The sequence below is a fragment of the Scleropages formosus genome, chromosome 4 (assembly GCF_900964775.1).
Source record: "Scleropages formosus chromosome 4, fSclFor1.1, whole genome shotgun sequence".
NCBI classification, from domain to species: domain Eukaryota; kingdom Metazoa; phylum Chordata; class Actinopteri; order Osteoglossiformes; family Osteoglossidae; genus Scleropages; species Scleropages formosus.
In genome coordinates this window covers 28,689,284-28,711,787 of record NC_041809.1, presented here as the reverse complement: position 1 = coordinate 28,711,787, position 22,504 = coordinate 28,689,284, and the positions used below count along the sequence as shown (strand labels likewise).

At 37.5% G+C, this 22,504-nt stretch overlaps 1 protein-coding gene across 1 annotated transcript; it reads left to right on the top strand.

The window, feature by feature from the left end:
* Positions 1–17,580: 17,580 nt before the first annotated feature.
* On the top strand, positions 17,581–22,129 carry alg8 (ALG8 alpha-1,3-glucosyltransferase). The gene is made up of 13 exons (XM_018751806.2): positions 17,581–17,684; positions 17,930–18,008; positions 18,359–18,552; positions 18,757–18,866; positions 19,093–19,160; positions 19,298–19,424; positions 19,563–19,666; positions 20,487–20,607; positions 20,695–20,834; positions 20,984–21,123; positions 21,200–21,297; positions 21,427–21,499; positions 21,639–22,129. The coding sequence occupies exons 1-13, from the start codon at positions 17,596–17,598 to the stop codon at positions 21,871–21,873; spliced, it is 1,578 nt and encodes a 525-aa protein (XP_018607322.2). The 5' UTR covers positions 17,581–17,595; the 3' UTR covers positions 21,874–22,129.
* The last annotated feature ends 375 nt before the right edge of the window (positions 22,130–22,504 follow it).

Sequence of the window (22,504 nt, the reverse complement as noted above, 5' to 3'; positions counted from 1 at the left end):
TACTGTTACCAGAGTTGTTATAGTTTTAGAGAAAAATAATATTTTATTATTATTATTATTATTATTATTTTTTATCTAATGTAAGATAGAATTCACTTTGTGTTAGAGTAGCCTTGTACTTTTTATATAAAGTAATTGTTTCTTGGCTTTTGTTATTTCTTGCTATGTATGAATTTCTTGTGCAGTATATTTACAGTTCTTTGTGTTACTTTAATCCATGGTAAATTGTGAGTTTTTAGGTTTTCCATCATTTTTTTTCTGTTCTTGTCAAGAGCTAATCCCCTTAACAGCAATTATTGCCATGTAAAAAGTAGAGCAATTGTGTTTTCCCTTTATAGAATTCATGGCAACTCATTTGGAATGAAAAATGTTTTGTAGAACGTATGGATATACCGGATGTTTTTTAGGTGACCAGTTTGTTTTTGGTACAGCTTTTTTGCTTTTGCTTACACAGCTATATGGAAAGTAGGTCTCTCTCTCTCTCTCTCTCTCGCTCTCTCTTTCTCTCTCTCTCTCTGTATGTGTGTGTGTGTCTGTGTGTGTGTGAAAGATGTTCTCCTTTCTGTCACAAGTAACTAATTGTTGGGCTTCCTTTGCAATACACAATGCAGGTACTGAATTAAAACTCCAGTTTTATACATCAGACTACATTAGTTCTCACAAGAATTCTGATTTTACAGCAACAGTGATTTGTGTGTGTAGTCTTGCACTGCTTTTAAATACCCCCGTGAAAATTTTTCTATGAATATTTTGTTTTGAATATTACAAATAACTATACCCTCTCAATTTCATTATCTGTTTGAAACCGATATTTTAATCCCTCTAAATTGTAACTGGATACCCAAACCGCACTTATGTTACTACCCATTTGCTCCCTTGAATGAGTGCAGTATTCACTTTTATATTGTATATATAATAGTACACACAGGGGCTGAACAATATAATAGAAACACCAAACAATACATGAATATCAAGTCACTACTAGCAGTAGTGGCGACTTCAGTGCTCCTTGCAAAGCTGTCCTTAACTGTGTGTGGTGGGATATTGGAACATTCTTCAAAAGGGAAAGCTTTCCGTTTTCTAAGGGATAAAGAAATTGGAAAATCAGATCTACAGTCTGCGCTTCATAACTTCCTATAAACGTTGATTAATTGTAGATCTGGTGATTGAGGAAGCCATGGAAAGCATTTGACTTCAACCTAGTATTCATGAGAATTCAATTTGCTTGTTTTGGGGCCCCTGTTTTCTTGGAATATGGAGACATTGGGTGGAAACAGCACACCTGGTCCCCTCAAATGGCTTTGTTTTCCTTGGTTGTATTAAGAGCATTCATAGCAAAAATCCTCCCCCGTGACTCTCCCCATACCTTACGCAGCCACCGTCAAGTGAAACGGTTAACAGCAACGTAAGTTAAAGGCATCCTTCGGCTTCCTCAAACTTAAAACTGTCCAGATGTAGGAAAAAAGAGAAAAAGAGAAGCAATCGATTAATACTCCTTTTCTTCCACTGCTCAGCGGTGAAGGCATTGTGATTTTAAACCAGATATTCGTTTTTGCACTGTGGTCTTACTTGTAACTGGTTTTCAAGCAGCAGCCCTACAATAAATATTAGCTGTGCGAGGTTGGTGGTGTACAGTTTGTGTTGCAACAGGAGGAGTTCGCTCAGTTTTGCAGAGGACGTTACTGTGTGATTTTTAGTAATTATTTTTTTAAAGTGAGGATTTCCTCTTTCGGAGGAATCTGAATAATCTTCCTTTTTATAATGCTGACTTTCCTTGTTTGGCAACTGATGTCGATTTTAACACTGTTCCCTTTGCCACATTAACTAATGTAGCAGATATTCTTTCCGATGCACTTGGAATTCAGACGTTGACTATTTGGCCTCTCTGGAATTCTGACGGCAATCTCATGTCGCTTTAGAGAGACATATTTGTGCGCCGATTGTCAGACATCCTTTATGGCCGACGCATACTGGAAAATTGGCTTTGAACCTAACATGACTCACCCGTTGCCAAACAGTGATTTAGTACCTACGAAAAGTCCCCTTTCATGTGGTGTTTCCATTATTCTGTCGGCCCCTATATATAGCCAGCTAATTAAAATTAAAATTAAAAAGGAATATGACTATTAACTTAAGCGTGTTTTACAATAGATACTGTAGCCCTTGTGGCCTTAACCTGGCAGTGCCACAGGATTGAGAGGTTCATATGTCTGCCTGGTTGTTGAGTAATTATAAAAAGACACTAAATTTGTGTAGAAGAGTCGTCTCTCTTACGATAAAGTCTAGTCTGTATGTCCATATGCATTCTGTTGCGATAAGACCGTCCCGTACGAAAAACATTCAGTATCTGAGCTCATAAACTGTGACTCCTTTTAGTACACAGTCAAACTGCCAGCTGAATTGGAACTTTGATTTTCCTGTGGCAGTTTAACTGTGTAGCTTGGCTCTCATTTCATTATATAACTGGTTGTGCCTAGGGACAAGATTATATTTTGACAACATTGGGGTCTCGGCAGCTACACTGCATTTTAGGACAAAGAAGTCTCCGTTGTTTTTCTTGGAGATTAAACTTAACGTAATTTTTATGCAATGCTAACTGTAATTTATTTACCATATATTTTTAAGCATTTATTAAATGGTGCCTATGTAGACCCAGCCTTATTTGATGAGAAGAATAATTTACAAAAAAAAATTTAAGGATAAAAAAAAAACTTCATAGAACAGCAATTTTTAGAATATGGGCTGGGTTTCCTGACATGGATGGACCTTTCAAAGTAACAGTGGAATCTGGAAAGAACTACAGTATATTTTGCACTAGTTTTTCCCAAAAACTTTGACGAACAAAAGTGAAAACCAATTCCTAACCTGAATCTGGAGTGTTTGCAAATTTAGATACCACTGATGTGTCAGTAAACCACATGCGGAGTGTTTGCAAACTGCCACATAAACTTCACCAAAGAAAACGAAGCGACGCGTATGAGTCTAACGTTATGTAACCAGTTCCGGGAAATATGTAAAGGTTCACAAATAGTAGAATACTTTTTAAATATACACATTTCTCAAAAGGCGCCAAGTCCAAAATGTTTGCGAAATATTACCACGCATCATGTTCGGTCAATCAGTTAATAATGTGGCTTTAATTTAGATACCCAAAAATGTACAACCAAAATCATTGCAAAGAAAATGATACATTTAAAGCATGTATTTTGTAAAAGTGCACTTTGCTTTATCGTAAAAGTAATCTGCTAAAAACCATAATAAATCTTTCAAGTAACGCTGAAGATCTGAAAAAAGAACACATTACCAAGGAGTGTTTCGTGAAGTTATTTCTGATTGAATGATGTCAGCGCTGTGACGCTTTTGGGAAACCCAGCCCCGAAAAAAATCTGCAGAAATGGGGGTAGGAACAGGACGGCAGGGGTAACATGCAGATGCCTTCTAAACTATCATAACACAGAAAGGCAAAATGTAGGTGAAAAAACGATCTATTTCAAAAGTGAGCCTTAATGAACAAGCAACTTTGAAGCATAGAACATATGCAATCAGTGTTCCTTTAAAAAAGAAACCTGGAGGTCTGGAGTTTCTCACCCCAAAGATTCATGAAAGTGTCATTGCCACTTGGTATGGCCCAAACGTAAACCGCAAAACAGCAGTAAACAGCGAAACACTATCAAACAACCAATTACACATATTCCTAAAAGGATATGTCCAAATAAGTAGTACAATATCTAACTGCTTCTGCTGATACATTTCATGAAAATGTATTAAATGTATTAATAAACAACATTGAGATTGTGTGACTTCACGGATCTGTGGCATTTAGAAAAAGAAAAAAACCTACACTGGAACGTTTTCGTGACATAATTTATTGATGCACACATATATAACACATATTGAACTTGTGTATTTTTTCATAAAACAGTGTTGAGGCTACTTGGTTTGTACTTCTTAACTCTCCTGTTTAATAAGGTTATTAACATGACTATGTAAAATACATTGTGTGGCATTTTTTCTACACAACCAAAATATTTTTGTTGCGTAGTTTAGGATGTGCTCAAAGGTAAAATCCTGCGTAAATATGTAAAATGTAGGTTTGTACATCTGTAACATTAATGATGCAGTTCGAAGGTTGCCTTTTTATGAACTTTACTCAGAATCTATAATTTCATGTTCAGTGTTTGTCCAAAAGAATATCAACATGCAGCTTGGTCACTAAAAGCATTATACAAGCCTTTGTAACGCTCTCTAAAGTACATTAAATTAATTTTAAATACTGCCAAGATCATGTACATATCTTTGTGTCGCCTAATTTTCCCATAAGCAAAGGACAGTTAATATTTATACATATATATATATATATATATATATATATATATATGAACTTCCGTAAAGGAAGGAAACACCAATTTTAAAATAAGAACAAATGTCCTACATTAGAAAGGTTCTAAATCTTGGATTTAAATTTGTTTCATGTTGTTACTCAGTATAATATCATCTTAAGTTTGACCTGAGTACATCTGTTAAAAACTTAGACACTGGTTTTTTGTTTGCTGTTTCTTCATACCTTAACACAAGTATTTTTTCTTATAATCCTGGTTTTAAATAGGTTCAATAGTTCAGCTTTTAAGGAAGATTCAGACAAGAATTCTCAGCTGTATTTTCATGGTCCAGTATTCATTATATCTGTTAAATGTTGGGGAAAAGGGGGTAGTCTTCAAAACAGTTGTGCTACACTTAGCTGTTCCCAGGTATTGTACCACGGGCCAGAAAATGTAACATCTACAGTATACTGGATTTTTTTGTTACTCTTGGGATCTGGAAGATGGTGCAGAAAACTGGGCAAGTTACTAACATGCAGTGAATATTTGGTTGTTATCAGATTCCATGAAATATCATTGACTAAATACGGTAGTTAAAATAGTTCTATTAATTACCATGGATTTCTCATATTTATTTTTCATACAATACATTTTCATATAATTTTGCAGAAAGTATGTGTGTATTTGACATTCTGACCAAAACTAACTGCTGGCTACGTTGGTCTAAACGTGTACACTTCGTTTTTGTTTCATGACCAGACATTTTGGTTAGAATGTAAATACAATGCCATGTATGCTTATTGTTTGCTTATTAATTATTGTTTGTCTCATTTTTCCTTTTTTCTTCATACACTTGCAAATTGTGGTAATGTTCAGTAGAACTTTCAAATAAAGTACTTAGTGGGCAAAGGAAAAACACAAATGAATTTCTGCTCTAGTTTTCTCTACATGTGCGGCATTTCTGTGATGAAAACTGAGAAGTTACTTCATGAACTTGAATTTTTGAGAAAAACTGGAAGTGAACATTTTGTGAAAAAACGTAAAGGAAAGATGTTAACGTGGTAAGCAAAAAACAAAGATGGTACAGTGTGTTAAATATATAAATTATAACTTGCTTCTGGATACCCATATCTGAATGTCATATTAAAATATTGCTAAATAGTAACAACTGTTTCTCTGTTAACAATTTACCTGGTGATTTTTTTTTTTTTTTTTTTTTTATTTTGTCCTGAGAAGAACATACCTAATCTATAAACTTAGTATAAACGAATACAGCGTATCGATTTAGTCCACTGTCGCTTAGGAACTACATTTATCCATTCTTTTCCATAGTTCTATGCATGCTTCTTTCTTTTTTTGTCTTGCATTTAATAACATCGCTGAAACTCATATTCAGTGCTCAGTAATGATGCATGTTGTACATATGCTCAACGGAAGTCTTTATTTCAGTAACAGATTTTAACAGTGAACAGCAGAGCACTGAAGCCTCGGTGAAGGCCACAGAAAGTGTCCCATTTTCATTGAAATATCCAGCTTCCTTTACTCTGTTAAGACTGGGTGAAGACGCTCTGTCTTGCATCTCTATGGTGGTTTTACATCTGCGATTGCAAACTTTAACGAGAATAGTATTGTAGCCAGGAGAGCAAAATTGAAGAGTAGAATGAAATGTGATATCCGTGACTTTTGGGCAGACTGGTGTATTGATTTGAGAAAAGGATTTCTGAAATTGTCCATCTGCGCTCCTCAACTTCACTTCCAATAACACTCTTGTCTATTATTGTGTTGAAGAACGTGGCCTGCTGGCGGTGGTCACTTTGAATTCTGAAGGTTCTCGGTTCGAATCCCCCTCAGGCTGCAGTACCCTTGGTCAAGGTTCTTAGCCCCTGCTGACAGGGTAAGAATACCCTGCTGTAACAGTGGCTAAATCACTGAAGTAGATTATAGACAAAGGCGTCAAATAACTAAACGATAACAATAATGTGGAAGTTGTAATCAAGATATGTAAATGATGTAAAATCCGTGTTAGACATGTAATTAGTTATTTTCTGTTCTTTAACTTAAGTTTTGAACGTCCAAAGTAACGAAAGCGTCAAAAATACTTGACTTTTGTGAAAACACCCTGACTGAGACACGACACGCAAAGCAGAGTAAAAACGAAGTACAGCTGGAGCCGTGTATGTTCTGGTACAAAACAAGAACACCATACAGATACATTTAATTTATATCCATAATCTTAACAGTGAGTCAACAATATCCGAATGTACTATTCACATTGATATTAATAATATTAGTGCCGCTGTTTGACAGTTGTTGTGCGGCACAGGGTGTCGGAGAATCCACAATAAACCGATATTTTTGCTCTTATTTGAGAGTTTAGGCAGAAATTTCTGTTCCATACATTCCTAGTCGGTTGTGGGGGGGAAAAAAAAAAAAAAAAAACAGCAGTGCTCTTCACTACTATAATATACCAGATATGATCTATTTACTTCTCATTATCTTAATACGGTAAAATAAAGAAATAAAAGGAAACCCTCAGATTTGGAACAATTTCTGTTTTACATGGCAGCACACTGGGCGGGATTACCTTAAATTAATTACTTCGGCGTAGCTTTATTAACCTGTTACTGACCAAAGCTGTAGTTTTCCCACAGTTGCCAATCGTCTTAGCAATTACGAAGCATACTTACTACTAGTATATTATAATATAATTATTACTAGTAGTTGTGTGACTTTACTCTAACTAAACTGTTCCCAAGTCTTCGCTTAAGTGGCACCAAAAGATGACATCGAGTGACTGAAGTGAGAGCGGTGACACAGCTCCGTACACACTTGGCACACAGTGATCCTCAAACCACGTCTTTTCTTTCTTCTGCTTCTCTCGTGTCGCTCGTCGGACGCGGTGGAGACGAGATCGTCCGCGTCGCGACCGCTACAATGTGTCGCGTCTACCAGTGGAGCACGTGACTCCGGTGGGCCAATCGGAGCCCAATGAGCAATTTGCGGTCGAGCGCTCCCTGTAATCTTGCGCTCGCTGTGCATCGCTGAAACATCCCTGGGTATCCGATGAGACATTTTGGATCGTAAGTGCAACAGTACGGTCTTTATGTGTTTGGCAGCTGCCGCGTAAGTGAACACCTACGTGCGACACCATGAACGACGTCAGCAAGGCGAAACAAGTGAGCTGCAAAGTCAGATGACACATCATCTGCTGCAAGGACCTACCTTTGCTATTCGCTTATCGTGAAGAAGGAATAACCATCTTCATATTAAAGTTAGTGACTAACTGAAGTGTATTATTGTTATTTTTAGTATCTGAGATCATAAACGTCTGAAAGTATGTCCAAAAATCTGGAAACACAGCATATGGGTTCCCATGATGATGGACAAACTAGTGGAAATTTCTTATGCCTTATAATTATTATTGTAGATCTCATTCCGAGACCATGGCATGCAACAAAATTCTCTAAAACGGCGCTTTCTCATTTCATTTTGAAACTTCGTTTATTGTCAGTGTTAGTTGAAGTTTTCCCGTGAGGACACAGGACTCAATACACACTTGCACACGCCTCCGTTACGGGCACTCTTACCAGAGCCGAGGGGGACTGTCATCCAGATCATTTTATTTGCAGTGACCAGACAAATCATCCAGGTTTTCCAAAATGTCACGGATTTTACATTTCATTTCCAGCCTCACTTTCGCTCTTACGTGTATAAAATATTAATTACAGGCTTAAATCCCCCAGATTCGCAGAGCTCCTAATGTATTTTCACTGGTTAAATTCCTAAAAAAAAAAAAATTTACTTTGTCCTCAAAGGAGGATTAAGTGTTTTTAATTTTACCAGTTTAACTAGCGACTGCTCAAGATTAAGGTAGATAAGTTTCAAAAGAATACATATAATAAACATTATGTATTAAGCATAATTATGTATAATAAACATTCAGTTTACAGCGCAACGACATTTTACCCAGATCTAGAACCAGTGCTTAATTTACCCTTTGTTTCCCTTCTTCAGATAAATGTAACTTACGTTGCACTAGTTAAAAGTAACATGAAAGTAGCTATAAAAAGTAATAATTAAAAGTAAAATTTACAACTATAAATAGAATTATAGGAGCGGCTAAAGCGGCTGTATTTAAGACGTTTTCCCTTAATTATAGCTTCGAGGAAAAAAGGTGTATTTTAGTGGTTAAGAATCTTCGTAAATCGATAATGATCATGTTCAGTTCTCCCATAAAAGTGCAATTATGGTACTCAATACACTGTAAGTGGAATCGGCCCCGATGAACATGATGTTAAGTAATACTTGTTTCAAATAAAACACCCGCTATTTGAGGTTCGAGGGGTTCGGATTAATTCATTACATGCAGTAATCGCTGTTCTAACGGAAAAGCAATGGTGCTACCAAGCCTGGCCTTAACCTGAGGATAGACTTCAAGCAACTAATGTGTGTTTAATTTAGGGGAGAAAGTGGGACATCAGGAGGAGCAGTAGGTGGCGCAGTAGTTACAGCTCCCATGTGCAGCCTGACGGTTCCGCGTTCCAGTCCCACTGCTGCTGCGGTACCCTGGGCCAAGGCCCCTTCCACTCACTTCATACAGTAGGAATACCCTGCTGCATAAAAGCGTAAATAATTCGCAAATGTCCTTGGCCAGAGGTGTTGATTTAATGGAGGTTAATAATAATAATAATAATAATAATAATAATAATAATAATAATAATAATAATTCCTCATTGTGGGATTCGCGGAACTGGACAGATCATCCTAGACCAGCCAGTGTAGAAGGTCAAGGCCACATGCTTGTCTTTAGGGGAAGCTGGATATTTGCAGGGGGGAAAAATCCACAAATCCGCTTACATTACCGTTACGTGGGTCTGCGTTATATCCGCGCCGAACATCTAAATCTCTCACATCCAATCATAATTCGGAATATGGGTAATATATATGAGCTGAGCTGTGGAATCTAGCGGAGAAGCAAGTTCACAATGCACGATGCGCGCCGCAGTCGCGCTGCTTTTCCAGTTCATTCTCTGCTCCACGCGCGCCCCGCGCTGCGCCGGTGACGTCACGGAGCGCTTTGCGACGGGTAGCGAGGAAATTTGCTCGAGATGTGATGAAACGCTGTTCGGTGGTTCTAACTTGTCGGAGACACTGGATTCGCGAGTGTGTTCACAGTATTTCGTGGGAAAAGTGTAGGATGAAACAGTCGCACGTCAGCAGCACAGAGTTTTGCACTCAGTTACACAACAGGGTTGAAAAATGAGCGGACTTACTTAGCCTTAGAATTAAACGGTCGGCACTCGGACTCAAGTTCTATAGTACTATATTTGGAGAGCATCGGCATGATCATGATTGGAAACTTATAATACTGTATTCTTTTATCCCAAATTAGTTTCGGATTCCCACTGGAAGTATGTTTTATTAAAAATACAGCAAATGTGTTCATTCAACTCCCAGTTATTTGTGGATCTCACTAACAAGCGTTAAGGTCATTAGAGTGGGGGGGGGGGACTAAACAAAAAGCTAAATCTAATAAATTTCCACGTGAAAGAGTTTTCCTTTTTCTTTCTTTTCTCCATACATGTATACTTAAGTGCTAAAGGGAAAACACGCCATAGCAATTCTTTTTATTCAGTGGAAACGTTTCATTGAAGTTTGTCGTTGAGTCGATCATAACCACTTTTCAAAACAATAAAGAGATTTGCACTAAAAGTCGTCCTGGTTTTCTAGAATCAATAGCAATATACTTCAGATAATAAACCTGGAAGTAAAAGAATCAGAAAAAAAAAAGAAAAATATGTGCATTATGCTAATGCTGTGTAAAAGGTTTCTATCGTGTTCTGTACACACACGTGAAGTCGGCAAAACTGTACATGTGAGGCATGTTACCTGATGTTTGTTTGAAGACATATGACAGCTTGGACATTTTAGATTTTTTATTTTTTTTTTCTGGTGGTATTTTCATTCGGACCACGAGTCTAAAACCTAGAACCATTTCCCCCTTTTTCCTTCCTAATTTCCTCTGTTTTTGTAAAGTGAATTTAAACAGCTTAACGTATCATTGCTACTAATTATGAACAAAACATCTGAGAACCAAAAACCAGTGAAGCTAGAAAAAAAATCAGTCATTATATATTCCAAAAAAATAAAAATAAAAAAAAAACAGTCGGATGCATCGGCATCTCAATAAATATGTTATGAAAGAAGATATAAGACCTGCGCTCCAATCACTGCAATGGTCACGGTGATGGAGAAACGTGTCAAAAGTTGTAACAGCAATATAAAACCGTAAAACTTCACATGATTATTGTGGCAACGTATAAGAGCGATCGTAGAACCCGATTAAATTTGTTGTGTACAACATTTAAATAAAAACTGCCTTCGACAGCAATTTCCTTCATTCCAGGGAGAAAGCAAAAAGATGAAAGCAGAAAAAAGATTTTTTTTTTCCTTTGTAATAACCCTAATAATACTGATGATAATAATAATAATAATAATGATACTACTAATAATAATATCTTTTAATAGCAATATTAGCTATTCTATTATAAGAGTTTGTGGTGTTGCTGAAAGACAGTGTCGCAGTTTCTCTAAATCTGTTGTGTGTTTGAGGAAGCAAAAGTATGTGCCTTCTTGTAGTTTCCTTGGTGAGCTTATTGCTGTTCAGAAGCCAAAGCCAGCCAATTGTGTTTGCACTAAAACCAAATGCTTTCGTGATGTAGAGTATGTAAGCACGTTGCTTCACTTTAACAGTATGCATGAGTATGAAATCGCTCAGTCCCAGGGCTACAACACTCATCTGTCCAACGGCGCACCTTAGGAAAAAGCCCTGGAAATACTTGCTTTGTTCCATGTTGCATTGGGATTTGACCCCCCCACCTGTCTCCTTCAAGATCAAAATGTTCATACTGAGCAATTCCACAAAGTGATGGTCATTATGATTCCACTAATATTTCTGTTGAGTGGTTGTGGTACAAAAAATAAGAACTTGTTTTTTTTTTTTTTTTTTTTCCTTTAATTTTTTTTTTTTTTTTTTTAATGAAAATGCATTAAAAGTCGTAACAAAAGGTATGAGGTCGCCTCAGGACCTTTGGCCAGTTTGTTTTTGTTTATTTATGTTTGCTAAGTTTCGTCGTGCATTTGTTTTCCTCGAACCTAAAGTGGAAAAAAAAAAAAAAGTAGAAAACACAAGAAGGCACCTTATTGAAGTTGATCGTAAAGAACAGTTTCGCCATCTAGTGTCTCTGATTTAGCACCTTAGAACACGGAATGTTCTATTTAAATGCTTTTCAAGTTGCATCTACCGTTTTACCTGCTTTACTATACTGTCATGCATTTGATTTACATAAACCTTTATTTATTTTCTTTAAAATATGTAAAGGAATGTGCCAAAGTTTTCGAGGCGATCTCACAACTTTGTCTTTATTTTTGTTCATGTGTTTTCTTCCCTCTTTATTCAGTTACAGCATTGGTATATATTTCATAAAATCATACATGTACACTATCATTATAAATGTGTTGGAGAGTTTGTTTTAGCGACAATATACTTACTTGCCATTTACAGTTAGCCCTGTATTTCAACTATATTTACTGGTGATGTGTATATGATATAATAAAGAAAATAGCCGTATGCTTCATTATGTTACATATTATTGTGACTTTTTTCGAAATACTGTGAAGATTTATCTTGCATATACTTTATAAATAAGTATTAAGCCTTAAAAAAAGACTAAAAAATTGTGTGGAAGAAAAAACTGATTGTTGCTAAGTAAGGATGATTTTTTTTGTAAATGTTACCAGCACTTTTTTGTAATTTTCACTTTCTGAGGTATTGTACAAGTTCACGCTGTTTGTGAAGTTTGAATATGAAGGAATAAAAATTAAATAATAGTACTTTACTGTACATTATTGAGTTGCAGACGTGTTTTAATTTTTCCCCAACAATGTCTAATGACATTCAAGACACAGTTTTAAAATTATTGTCTGTGTATATGCATGCATATATACAGTATACCCTATGTTGTGCATATGAACCAACCACCACTGCGTGGGGTCGCGGTGAACCAGGGCCCAACGCAGCAACACAGGGTGCAAGGCCAAGAGGGGAGGGGACACACCCAGGACGGGACACCAGTCTGTCGCAAGGCACCCCAAGCGGGACTCGAACCCCAGACCCACCAGAGAGCAGGACCCGGCCAAACCCGCTGCGTCACTGTGCCACCCTTTTTATTACAGTCTACTATTATTTATAAACGTCACCAATTATTGTAAGTTTCAGTTTCGTGGCAAAGTTTTTTGAGAAAAAAACAAGTATTTGGTAAAAAGTTCATTAACAAAGACATTACAGGATTTCTAAATATATTTTTCATCAGTTTTTAATCAATTTGGCTTTACAAAGAGGTGCGTATCACAAATTTGCCACGCTGCAATTTCTGCACCTTGTGACCTTCACATTGGCCCACTAGGCGCATGACTGTGATCTTTCATAATTAATTCCACAGAGTCATTTAATGAAAGTTCTTTACTCGATGATGATCGTTAACAGACCACAGGAGATATTACCGGAAAACGTTACGCACGAATACACCGAATTCCTGCCAGGTTTAACTATTCCTAGCCTGTTTGATCCACCGTCATGAAGCCCTCATTAAACTGATCACTGGACTGTACAAATTTATCGAAGGAAATCTGCTCCATGGCATGACACTATTAGGGGGATTCAATAGGAGTGTGGTGGAATGCTACCAAATTGAAGCCTCTGTCTATCTGCTACACTTAACTCTTGACGAATCATACAACTGACACGAAAGCTTTTTAAAACTGATCTTTATACTGAATGCAGAATGATCAGTGAAATGGTGAATGTGGCAGCTGAATATGACGTGGCACGGTGTATGTGTGGATTTGTCAACACCTCATGACATAGAACTTTTCCCAGACTATTCAGGCACTCACCAGCTGACCTTTGCTGAGAGGTCACATGAGGCCATAAAATTATGCAACTGTCTCCTGCGCTCCACTGTTCCGACAATTAATTACAATTTGCTGCTTAAAAAAATGCTTTACAGCCAAAGGCAATTTGTCATAGTAGTTAATATAATAAATTATAATATAATGTATATAATAATATATAATATATAAAAAGTAATATTTGAACTTAGGATGTTCTGGTTTTGAAGGATCGAAACCATTACACTTCAGATTAAAAAATACTCGGAAGGCAAAACAATTACAAGAAAACGGGATAATAAAACCTTCTGTGCACTTTGCTAAAGGTATTTATAAGGCAAAATTACAGAATGGTCTAATTTTCCAAATCGATATGTTAAATCAGTTAAGTTTTTGGCATGCTGATATTTGTTTGAAGACATATGATAGCTTGGACATTTTTGATTGTTTTATGTTACTTTCAATTAATCATTAAAATTGTCAGCAAGGCAAGGAATAATAACTGAAAACACTAAAACGTACACTGTTACACTTCTCACAAAACAGGAGGAATTACTGTTAGCACATTAAAGCTCCTGGAACTTTCTCAAAGTATCATAACTCCAGGCAAACTGGAATAAATTACGGCTTGATCCATAAACCTTCCTCAGTCTGTTTTAGCAAAACAAAAAACATTTAACTTCTTAAAGTTAAACATAAACTATTTAAATATTACAAGACAGTCTTTCTCCAATTGCAGAATAAATTTTCATACATAAACATTACAAAACAGGGTTTGCGTTTTAGCTTCCCCCGCAGCTGTTTTAACAATACAACATTCTGTTCATAATTAAATTCATTTAGCTCACACTCCCCCCCCCCTACCCTCCCCAAGTAACTTACAATAGCAGGTGTGTATACTAAACTCCCTACAGTTCTTTGCCAATTTTCATATCATGGTGTTTTTACTGGTGCATTTCAGGGTAAATATCTTGCTCAATTGTGCAGAAGCAGGAGCAGGGATCTGAACCCAGGCAATAGTTGATTGCAAGGCAACGGTTGTAACCACTATGTTATAATACCTGTCCAGTTCTGGTGGCACCTTTTTTACACAGGTAAGTGTACTGAAATTATGTAAATATTTGTTCATCTATGTAAATATGATGTAAATGTTTGTTCATTGGGACAGCTGGTAGCGGTCACAGGTTCCATCCCCACCTCGGGCAATAGTATCCTTGCAATGTACTTACCCTAAATTGCTCCGATAGAATTATCCAGCTGTATAAATAGGTAAATAATTGCAACCTTACCATTGCAAGTTGCTTTTGAGAAAAGCATCAGCTAAGTGAATAAATGTAAATCTACCAATTTGACACTTTTAATGAATTATGCACATTTGTACATGTAACCTATATTTGTTTAGCAGATGCTTTTCTCCAAAGCAACTTCCAATGAACTCTATGTAGTGTTATCAGCCCACACACCTTATTCACCAAGGTGACTTACACTGCTAAATACACTACTTACACTGGGTCACTCATCCATACATCAGTGGAACACACTCTCTCTGTCACTCACACACTATGGGCAAACCTGAACAGCATGTCTTTGGTCTGTGGGAAAAAACCAGAGCACCCAAAGACTTACATGCAAACTCCACACAGACTGAGCAGGGATCAAACCCACGTCCTCTCGCACCACCTAGGTGTTGTGAGACAGCAGCGCTACTCACTGTGCCACCCATTTAGCAGTAGCTAGTATTTACTAGTCTTTAGTAGCCACTCTGTCACATCTCTCCTGCCACTTCTTGTTAGTTGCCGTCACAGATATTAAAGAGGAAGTCCACTGACTACTTCAGTAGCTCATGCTAGCACTGGACCATGAAACTTTAGGGTTGGATCAACAGGTATCACCTAGCAATCCTGGTGTTCATGTACCTCATCTTTTCCAGCAACTTCAAGACGTGATGGTCTGTCCCCAACATGTGCTCTCGACCTAGGATGTAGTATATAATCAATTCTATTGACCATTGCACTGGAAGACACTCAGACGCTGCAGAACAGCATACATTAAGAGAAAACGGTCTGCTGCTTTTACATTTGTCCAGTTCTGACCCTCGAGAAGCATCCCCACCTTAGGGTTAGTCCCACCTCACCTTCGACACCTCAGCCCGTACTGCTGTATGTATGCAGCCTATACTATGAAAGGCAGGGGACTCTACAACAATGGTCTATTACAAAATGTTTAATTCAATTAGCACACAATACTTCTCATGGAGGAGAGTACACTGACAGGCTCGCTCTGATTTCTGGGTCAGCTCTGTGAGCGGCATTGCATGACAAGTCCAGTACAAATTGTCAGTTCAAGCCTGCAAGGCCAAAGAAGACCCTTATTTTTAGCCTGCAACAGGTCTCAATCCCTCAGCCTTCTGCACCCACAAACATATCTGGCTTTTCTTCAGCAAATAACCAAAATACTCCACTTCTTATTTAGCCAAGGTACACTTAGGATTTGCAATCGGCCCAGCCTGCTTCAGTCGACCAGATTCAACGTGTATTCCTTCCATGACCCACTAAAGGTAGGTGGCTGTTAATTGTCGTTAGCACTTGGTCCATCAGTCCATCCAAACCGAAAGCAAAACCTGCAAACTACTACAGACCCCACATTTTAGAAATCTGAAGCAGTTTGATAGTGTTTTTGTAAATTTAACTTTACCCAATTAGCTTGTAAAATCTGAAGAATCATAATGGGATCATACATGGCAAAGCATTTAACTATCTGAAATCTAACCTATGCTGTCCACTCATCACTTCATAGCTTTGTAAGCTCCAACATCAACATCTCCCCCCCTTGGTTTAAACAGCTACTCTAGGATTTGTTATGACTTTTTTGCTAGATGATCCTTGCACCTTCAGTCTTGTACACATCAAACCTTACAGAGCTATATGACCACATTTATGAATACTAACTGTAGGGCCTCCAGTGAGTCATGTGAAGGTTTACTTGACCCAGGCCGCCACTTACAGGTTCCAAGTACACACACATTGACTGGAACCGCTTGTCCTGAGCAGGTTCACGGTGAGCCGGAGACTAACCCGGCAACACAGGGCATAAGGCTGGAAGGGGAGGGGACACACCCAGGACGGGACTCCAGTCTGTCGCAAGGCACCCGAAGCAGGACTCGAACCCCAAACCAACCCGAGAGCAGGTACAGGCCAAACCCACTGCACCACCACACCCCCCAGGTCCCAAGTAACTTCCTCCAAAGTCACAGGCCATAGGAAAATCACAGGAGGGCTGCTCAAGTTTATCTCTGGCCCACAACACGGCTTTGCCACCCGCTCAAAGCAATAATGTGGTCCGGCTTTATGTCACATTGATGATTTTAGTCAATATGTGAACTTTATTAAGGCCTTATAGGTTCACTTATTTGCATGGGGTATAGTGAGCCAAGGGTCATACCAAAAAAAAGTGACATTTACCAAGTATTTAAATTCCTGTAGCACCCCCAAGTGGCTGTTTATTGCCATACATGGGCATTACTTGGATCTCATGTAACAAACACAGTAATGTCTGCATTGGTTCGGTGCTCTGATACTGAATCTGAACAAATTCAGTAATTTTACAATGCTCCCTACAAGTAAATGCCACCACATGTCATGTGATGATCACGTTATGCATATGTCTCAAGATCCCTACATTGAATTTGAACTATAACAACCTAGCACTGATTTTAAATGTGGTTATTTTAATAGTGCCTGTTTCCACAGTCAAAACTGCATCACACGTGAACTAGAAAGTGAGTGAAACAGAGGTACACCACTATTTATTACTGCAAATTTTTAGAAAGATAATGTAATCATGGAAAGTATTGTAAGCAGGATTCCGGGGCCTTCAGTGCATGGATCCCTAACAATAGAAAGAAAAAAAACACAATATCTCCAGCACCTTTGCTGCATAATGAAACCTGCAGGGGAGTGATGTGTCACACAGTCAGTGCAGTGTGTGTGTGTGCTGCCTCCCTCAATGATTCTGTTTCTACAGTTTGCTGAGTTGCACCTTTGTCCAAGACGACTGAAAATGTACAATAAGTAACAATGGTTTCCATTACCACGTTACCACACCCCGAGTGCACAGCGCTGAGGTGAACCCCGATTCACGCGCTCATGCCCTATCGACATGGCGCCGGCCAATCGCTTCACCCAGTGCGCAGCCGCGGAGGCACGGCGCGTCACCGAGCGCGCGCCAACGGAGCGCGCGATAGCTGAGCGGACTGGCGGGCGGAGCAAAGCTCCTGGCGCAGTTACGTGCGGAAGTGTGACGCAAGCCGTACTCCGCGCGCGGTGTCATGGCGGCGCCCAGAGACGGCACTCTCAGTTGGTTCCTTGCGTTGACATTAGGGGTTTCCCTTATAAAATTCCTCTTAATAAAAGCTTAGTAAGTTCACAAGTTACGTATGTACAAAATAGCAAAAGAATTATGCATGAATCATATTATTTTAGAATAAAGTGAAAATACCAGGGAACTATTTTTGTTATACTGTGTGTGTTGATGATTGATGGTGATACTCGGATGATACTGTTCTGACACTCACTTCTGTTAGTTGTATAACTTTCTCTCAAATAGTCCAAGACAGAGTAGGTCATCGATTTTCTCCTTTTTACCTTTTTTTCTATTTTCAGCCATTCTACTGATTTTGAGGTTCACAGGAACTGGCTTGCAATTACCCACAGTTTGCCAGTTTCAAAGTGGTATTTTGAGGTATGTGACTCGAGCATTTTATACGTTAACTTTCACACGGCCACGTCTCCATATATATATATATATATATATATATGAAATGTACATAACATTGTTTCAACAAGAATGGCAACAATGACCATTTTTCAACAAGGTGTTGAACATCCCGACACAGACTCAGATGTACTTAAAGTAAACCCTAGCTATTGTGACAAAACACGAGTTTCTGTTTTATTTCTGTTAACCTGTTTAAATAAAAGCATAACCTGAGCAAGAGATTACTAAAAATAGTGATATTTATTGGGAAGTGCTTGACCTATGACCACTTTTAAAGTGGTTTCTGTAAAAAGATATTTCTTTCTTCTTCTAAGGAAACTTCAGAGTGGACCCTGGATTATCCTCCATTTTTTGCCTGGTTTGAATATGGACTGTCTCACATCGCAAAGTATTTTGATGAGGAGATGCTTGTGGTGCAGAACCTGACGTATGCTAGTCCAGCTACCATTCTCTTCCAGCGGCTGTCTGTTATTTTTACAGATCTTGTCTTTGTTTATGCTGTCAAGGAGTAAGTATCTTCAACAGCTGGTGCCAGAAGCCCTTGTAAGGTGTGCTTCTCAAGCTGCGTTAAATATCGGGTTTGTTTTGTGCTTACCAGTTAAAACCATTCTAAAAGAATTGATAAATCGAGCACAATGTTGTCACTGAAAGCTTATTTTGTGTTGGGAAGGTAATTCAGATTTTAAACCTTTGTTGATTATTATCTTTTCAGGTGCTGCAAATGTGTACAAGGTGGTAAAAGGCCCAGGGACATCTTAGGGAGTCCGTCCTTTGTTCTAGCAGTGCTACTCTTATGGAACTTTGGACTTCTCATTGTTGACCGTATCCTTCAGCCAGATTTTTAAGTAATTGTTGCATACACTGAATAACAATTTCATAGAATCATAGGGGGTTGTCTACATACAGAAGGATAATCAGTAACTCATACTAAATTGTTACTGTCTCCCATGAGTTCAGTATGTGCAGTGTAGTCTGTATTGTTGCATGGTTTGCTTGACTGTTTTCTTATCAAAATGATCTGATCCAAGTTCTTAATTTTTTTGAATAGATATTCATTTTCAGTACAATGGATTTTTGTTTGGTGTATTTCTTCTTTCTGTGGCAAGACATTTTCAGGTACAGAAAGATTCTTATATTAAAATGTGTATCAGAATTAAATGTCTAGTAGTCAGTTTTTAAGGCATGTTGGATAGACATATTTCAGCATATAACTGGTTTACACCTGCTTTTAATATCAGTTCTGTTCTTTCAAGGGAAGACATCTGGAAGGAGCTTTCCTTTTCGCTGTCCTCTTAAACCTAAAACATATCTATCTGTATATAGCACCTGCTTATGGAATATACTTGCTGAGATCATTTTGTTTAATCCAGGACAATTCAGGTAATTTTTTTCCCCATTAAGAAGTAAAAAAAAAAATATATATATATTTGCAAATCTAGGTGTGTGTTTAATGGTCTCATACTTTGACAGATTTATTTATATGATGCTATGTTATATTTTTAATTTCCTTTTTTTTAGATGGATCTCTAAAGTGGAGAAATTTCAGTTTTATTCGGTTAGCAGCACTGGGAATAATTGTATGCTCAGTATTTGCACTGTCATTTGGGCCATTTCTCGCTTTGGTATGTATGCCTAATATCCTTTAATTGTAGAAGATACTGAGGTAACTTTGATAAACAAATATCTATCAATTTAATTTTGTATATACAATGCATTGTGTATTCTTAATATATTTAATAGTTAATCAGAAGAAGATGTAATAGTATTAAACATGTGTAGGCAACCCACAATATAGATAATACTTAAACATGAAATACTTAAAAATAAATTACACATGTATAAAAAATTCACATCTTTTGCAAATATCAGTATGAACGGATGTACCTTTTGATTAAAACTGACTTTTTATGCTCTAAGGTACAGTACTTTTATTGTCAGTTAAACTGAAAGGTGTTTATTATGTTGAACAGGATGTCATGCAAGGAGTGGAGTGGTATGACTTGAAGGAATAATTAAAATGTTTTTTGAATGTTTTCTGTTAAAATATTTCATTAAATGCTTTTGGGTTACATTTGTTGTTTTTTTATCTTAAAATTACCTGTCTGCGTGTGCTCTGACTCAGGACATGATTAGTTGCTTTATCAGCTGATTGACTGAACTTTTTATTGACTGGATGTCCTATTGATTGGATATTAATAGGTAAATACCACCATCTTACAGATATCAGCCAGTAGCTTTGTGGTTAAGAAGGTTGTTGGTTCAAGCCCCGTTCCCCACTACTGCTGCAGTATCATTGAACATGGTACCTGCACTGAAATGCTCCAACTGTTTAAGTGTTTCAGTTAGTTGCTTTGAATAAAAGGTTTAAATAAGCAGATGCCTAGATATGTGCACTAAATATGCTTTTAGTATATCTTTACAATAGCTGTTTGTGTTTTAAAGGATCAGCTTCCTCAAGTTTTGTCAAGACTCTTTCCCTTCAAAAGAGGACTGTGCCATGCATATTGGGCTCCCAACTTTTGGGCACTTTATAATGCTGCAGATAAGGCTCTCTCTGTCTTAGGTATGTATTATGAGTTATATGCTGTGATGTTTAATGTGACTTGATTATGAACATATTTCATGAATAAATGGTTATTTATTTATTTAGGTATTAAGCTAAAATTACTTGATGTGGCCAAACTTCCAAAGGCTTCAATGACAGGAGGCCTTGTTCAGGAATTTCAACATTCTGTACTTCCGTCAGTATCCCCATTGATAACATTGATTTGCACCTTGATATCAGTCTCAGTGAGTATTATTTACAGTAGGGCAAATTGTATTTGTTGTATCTGAGCTCTGTATGAGCTTATATAATGTACATATTTCATTGTTTAAAATACTGTTTTATTCGATAAACATGCTAGCTAATTTTAAATGTCTGTTGTAACTCCCATAAGCCTGCGTTGTTCAGCATTTGGCACAGACCTTGTGGAGCCAGAGGTTTCCTTCGATGCTGTGTCATTTGTGCCTTGGGATCCTTCTTGTTTGGCTGGCATGTGCATGAAAAAGCTATCCTAATGGCAATACTTCCACTAAGGTATTTGGATCAGAGTTTTTAATTTTTTAAAATCAAGTAAGTCTGGCTTTTTTTAATACACAGCTTGTTTTTGCAGTATATTAGCAGTGGAAAGCAAAGATGATGCTGGGGTGTTTTTAATCTTGGCAACAACGGGTCATCTCTCTCTGTTTCCGCTACTCTTCACCACACCTGGTAGGTATTTCTGCTTTCTAATTCTTATTCAATTATCCCATAAATAAGAATTAAAACTGGAGTTGCGAAAATGTGTTTCATTAACTCTTATTACACAGAGTTTAAATGTGTTGCAATATTGTTTTGCAGAATTCCCCATCAAAATTCTTCTCATGCTACTTTTTACACTGTACAGTTTCACTTCCCTGAAGAGGCTTTTCAGGTTAGTGTTTTTACAACTAACAAGTGTTAACGTATGAAGCATCTTGAATGACATTAGTTTAGCAAAATTTATAAGGGATGCAAATGAAGAACTTTATAGTTTTTTACGTTTTATCGGTTTGTGTTTTGTTCTGTTTCAGGCCGGAATGTTGCTTGATTAATACTGTGGAGTCGGTCTACCTTTCAGGCCTAATTCCGCTTGAAATTTTCTGTGAGCTCATCTACCCCTTGACCTCATGGCAACAGACTTTTCCCTTCATTCCTCTGCTCCTCACTTCGGTATACTGTGCCTTTGGCATCATATACTCTTTCTTCAGGCTCTATGGGATATTGCTGAGAGGACCACGTTATACAACCAAAAGGAAGTCTCACTGAGACTATAATGTGAGCGCAGCCACATTGTTTTAAAAAGCAAGACTACTTTGGTGCTACCATTGCTCGTCTCGATAAGCAGTGATATTTGACAAATTCATAATAGTAAATAGTAGTCCTGTACTTTTGAATATATGGACCAAAATATGGGAAACAATATACCCATTTAATTTAGATTTTTGTGGTTCAGTAGTAAATTGTTCTTAATACTTGGTTTTGTTGAAAACGCAAGGTGAGTGGATATTTCTTGTGATGAATAAAGGTTTTTTTTTTTTTTTTTTTTTTTGCAAACAGCCCAAAGTCATTCCTCAAGATTTGCTCATAAACTGAATTGTCTTAATAAAAATTCATTATTACCAATAATCGCAGTCCAAAAAAAATGTGTTCCTGAGTCACCAAAGGTTAACCTGTTTTTGTTTTTTCACCAAAAATGTAACCTCGGTGCTCTTTCCGTTTGCAGAGAGGGTTTTCATTGCATTGCAAAAGTCATTTACATTTATTAAGTGATGTACATCTCCGAGAACAATACATAAAGTACATTACAACAACAGGAGAGATTTGGATGGAGACACTCTGAGTACAGTGAGTGAACTTACACATCGAAACCTTTGTAAACAAAGTGGTGCGTGGCGGT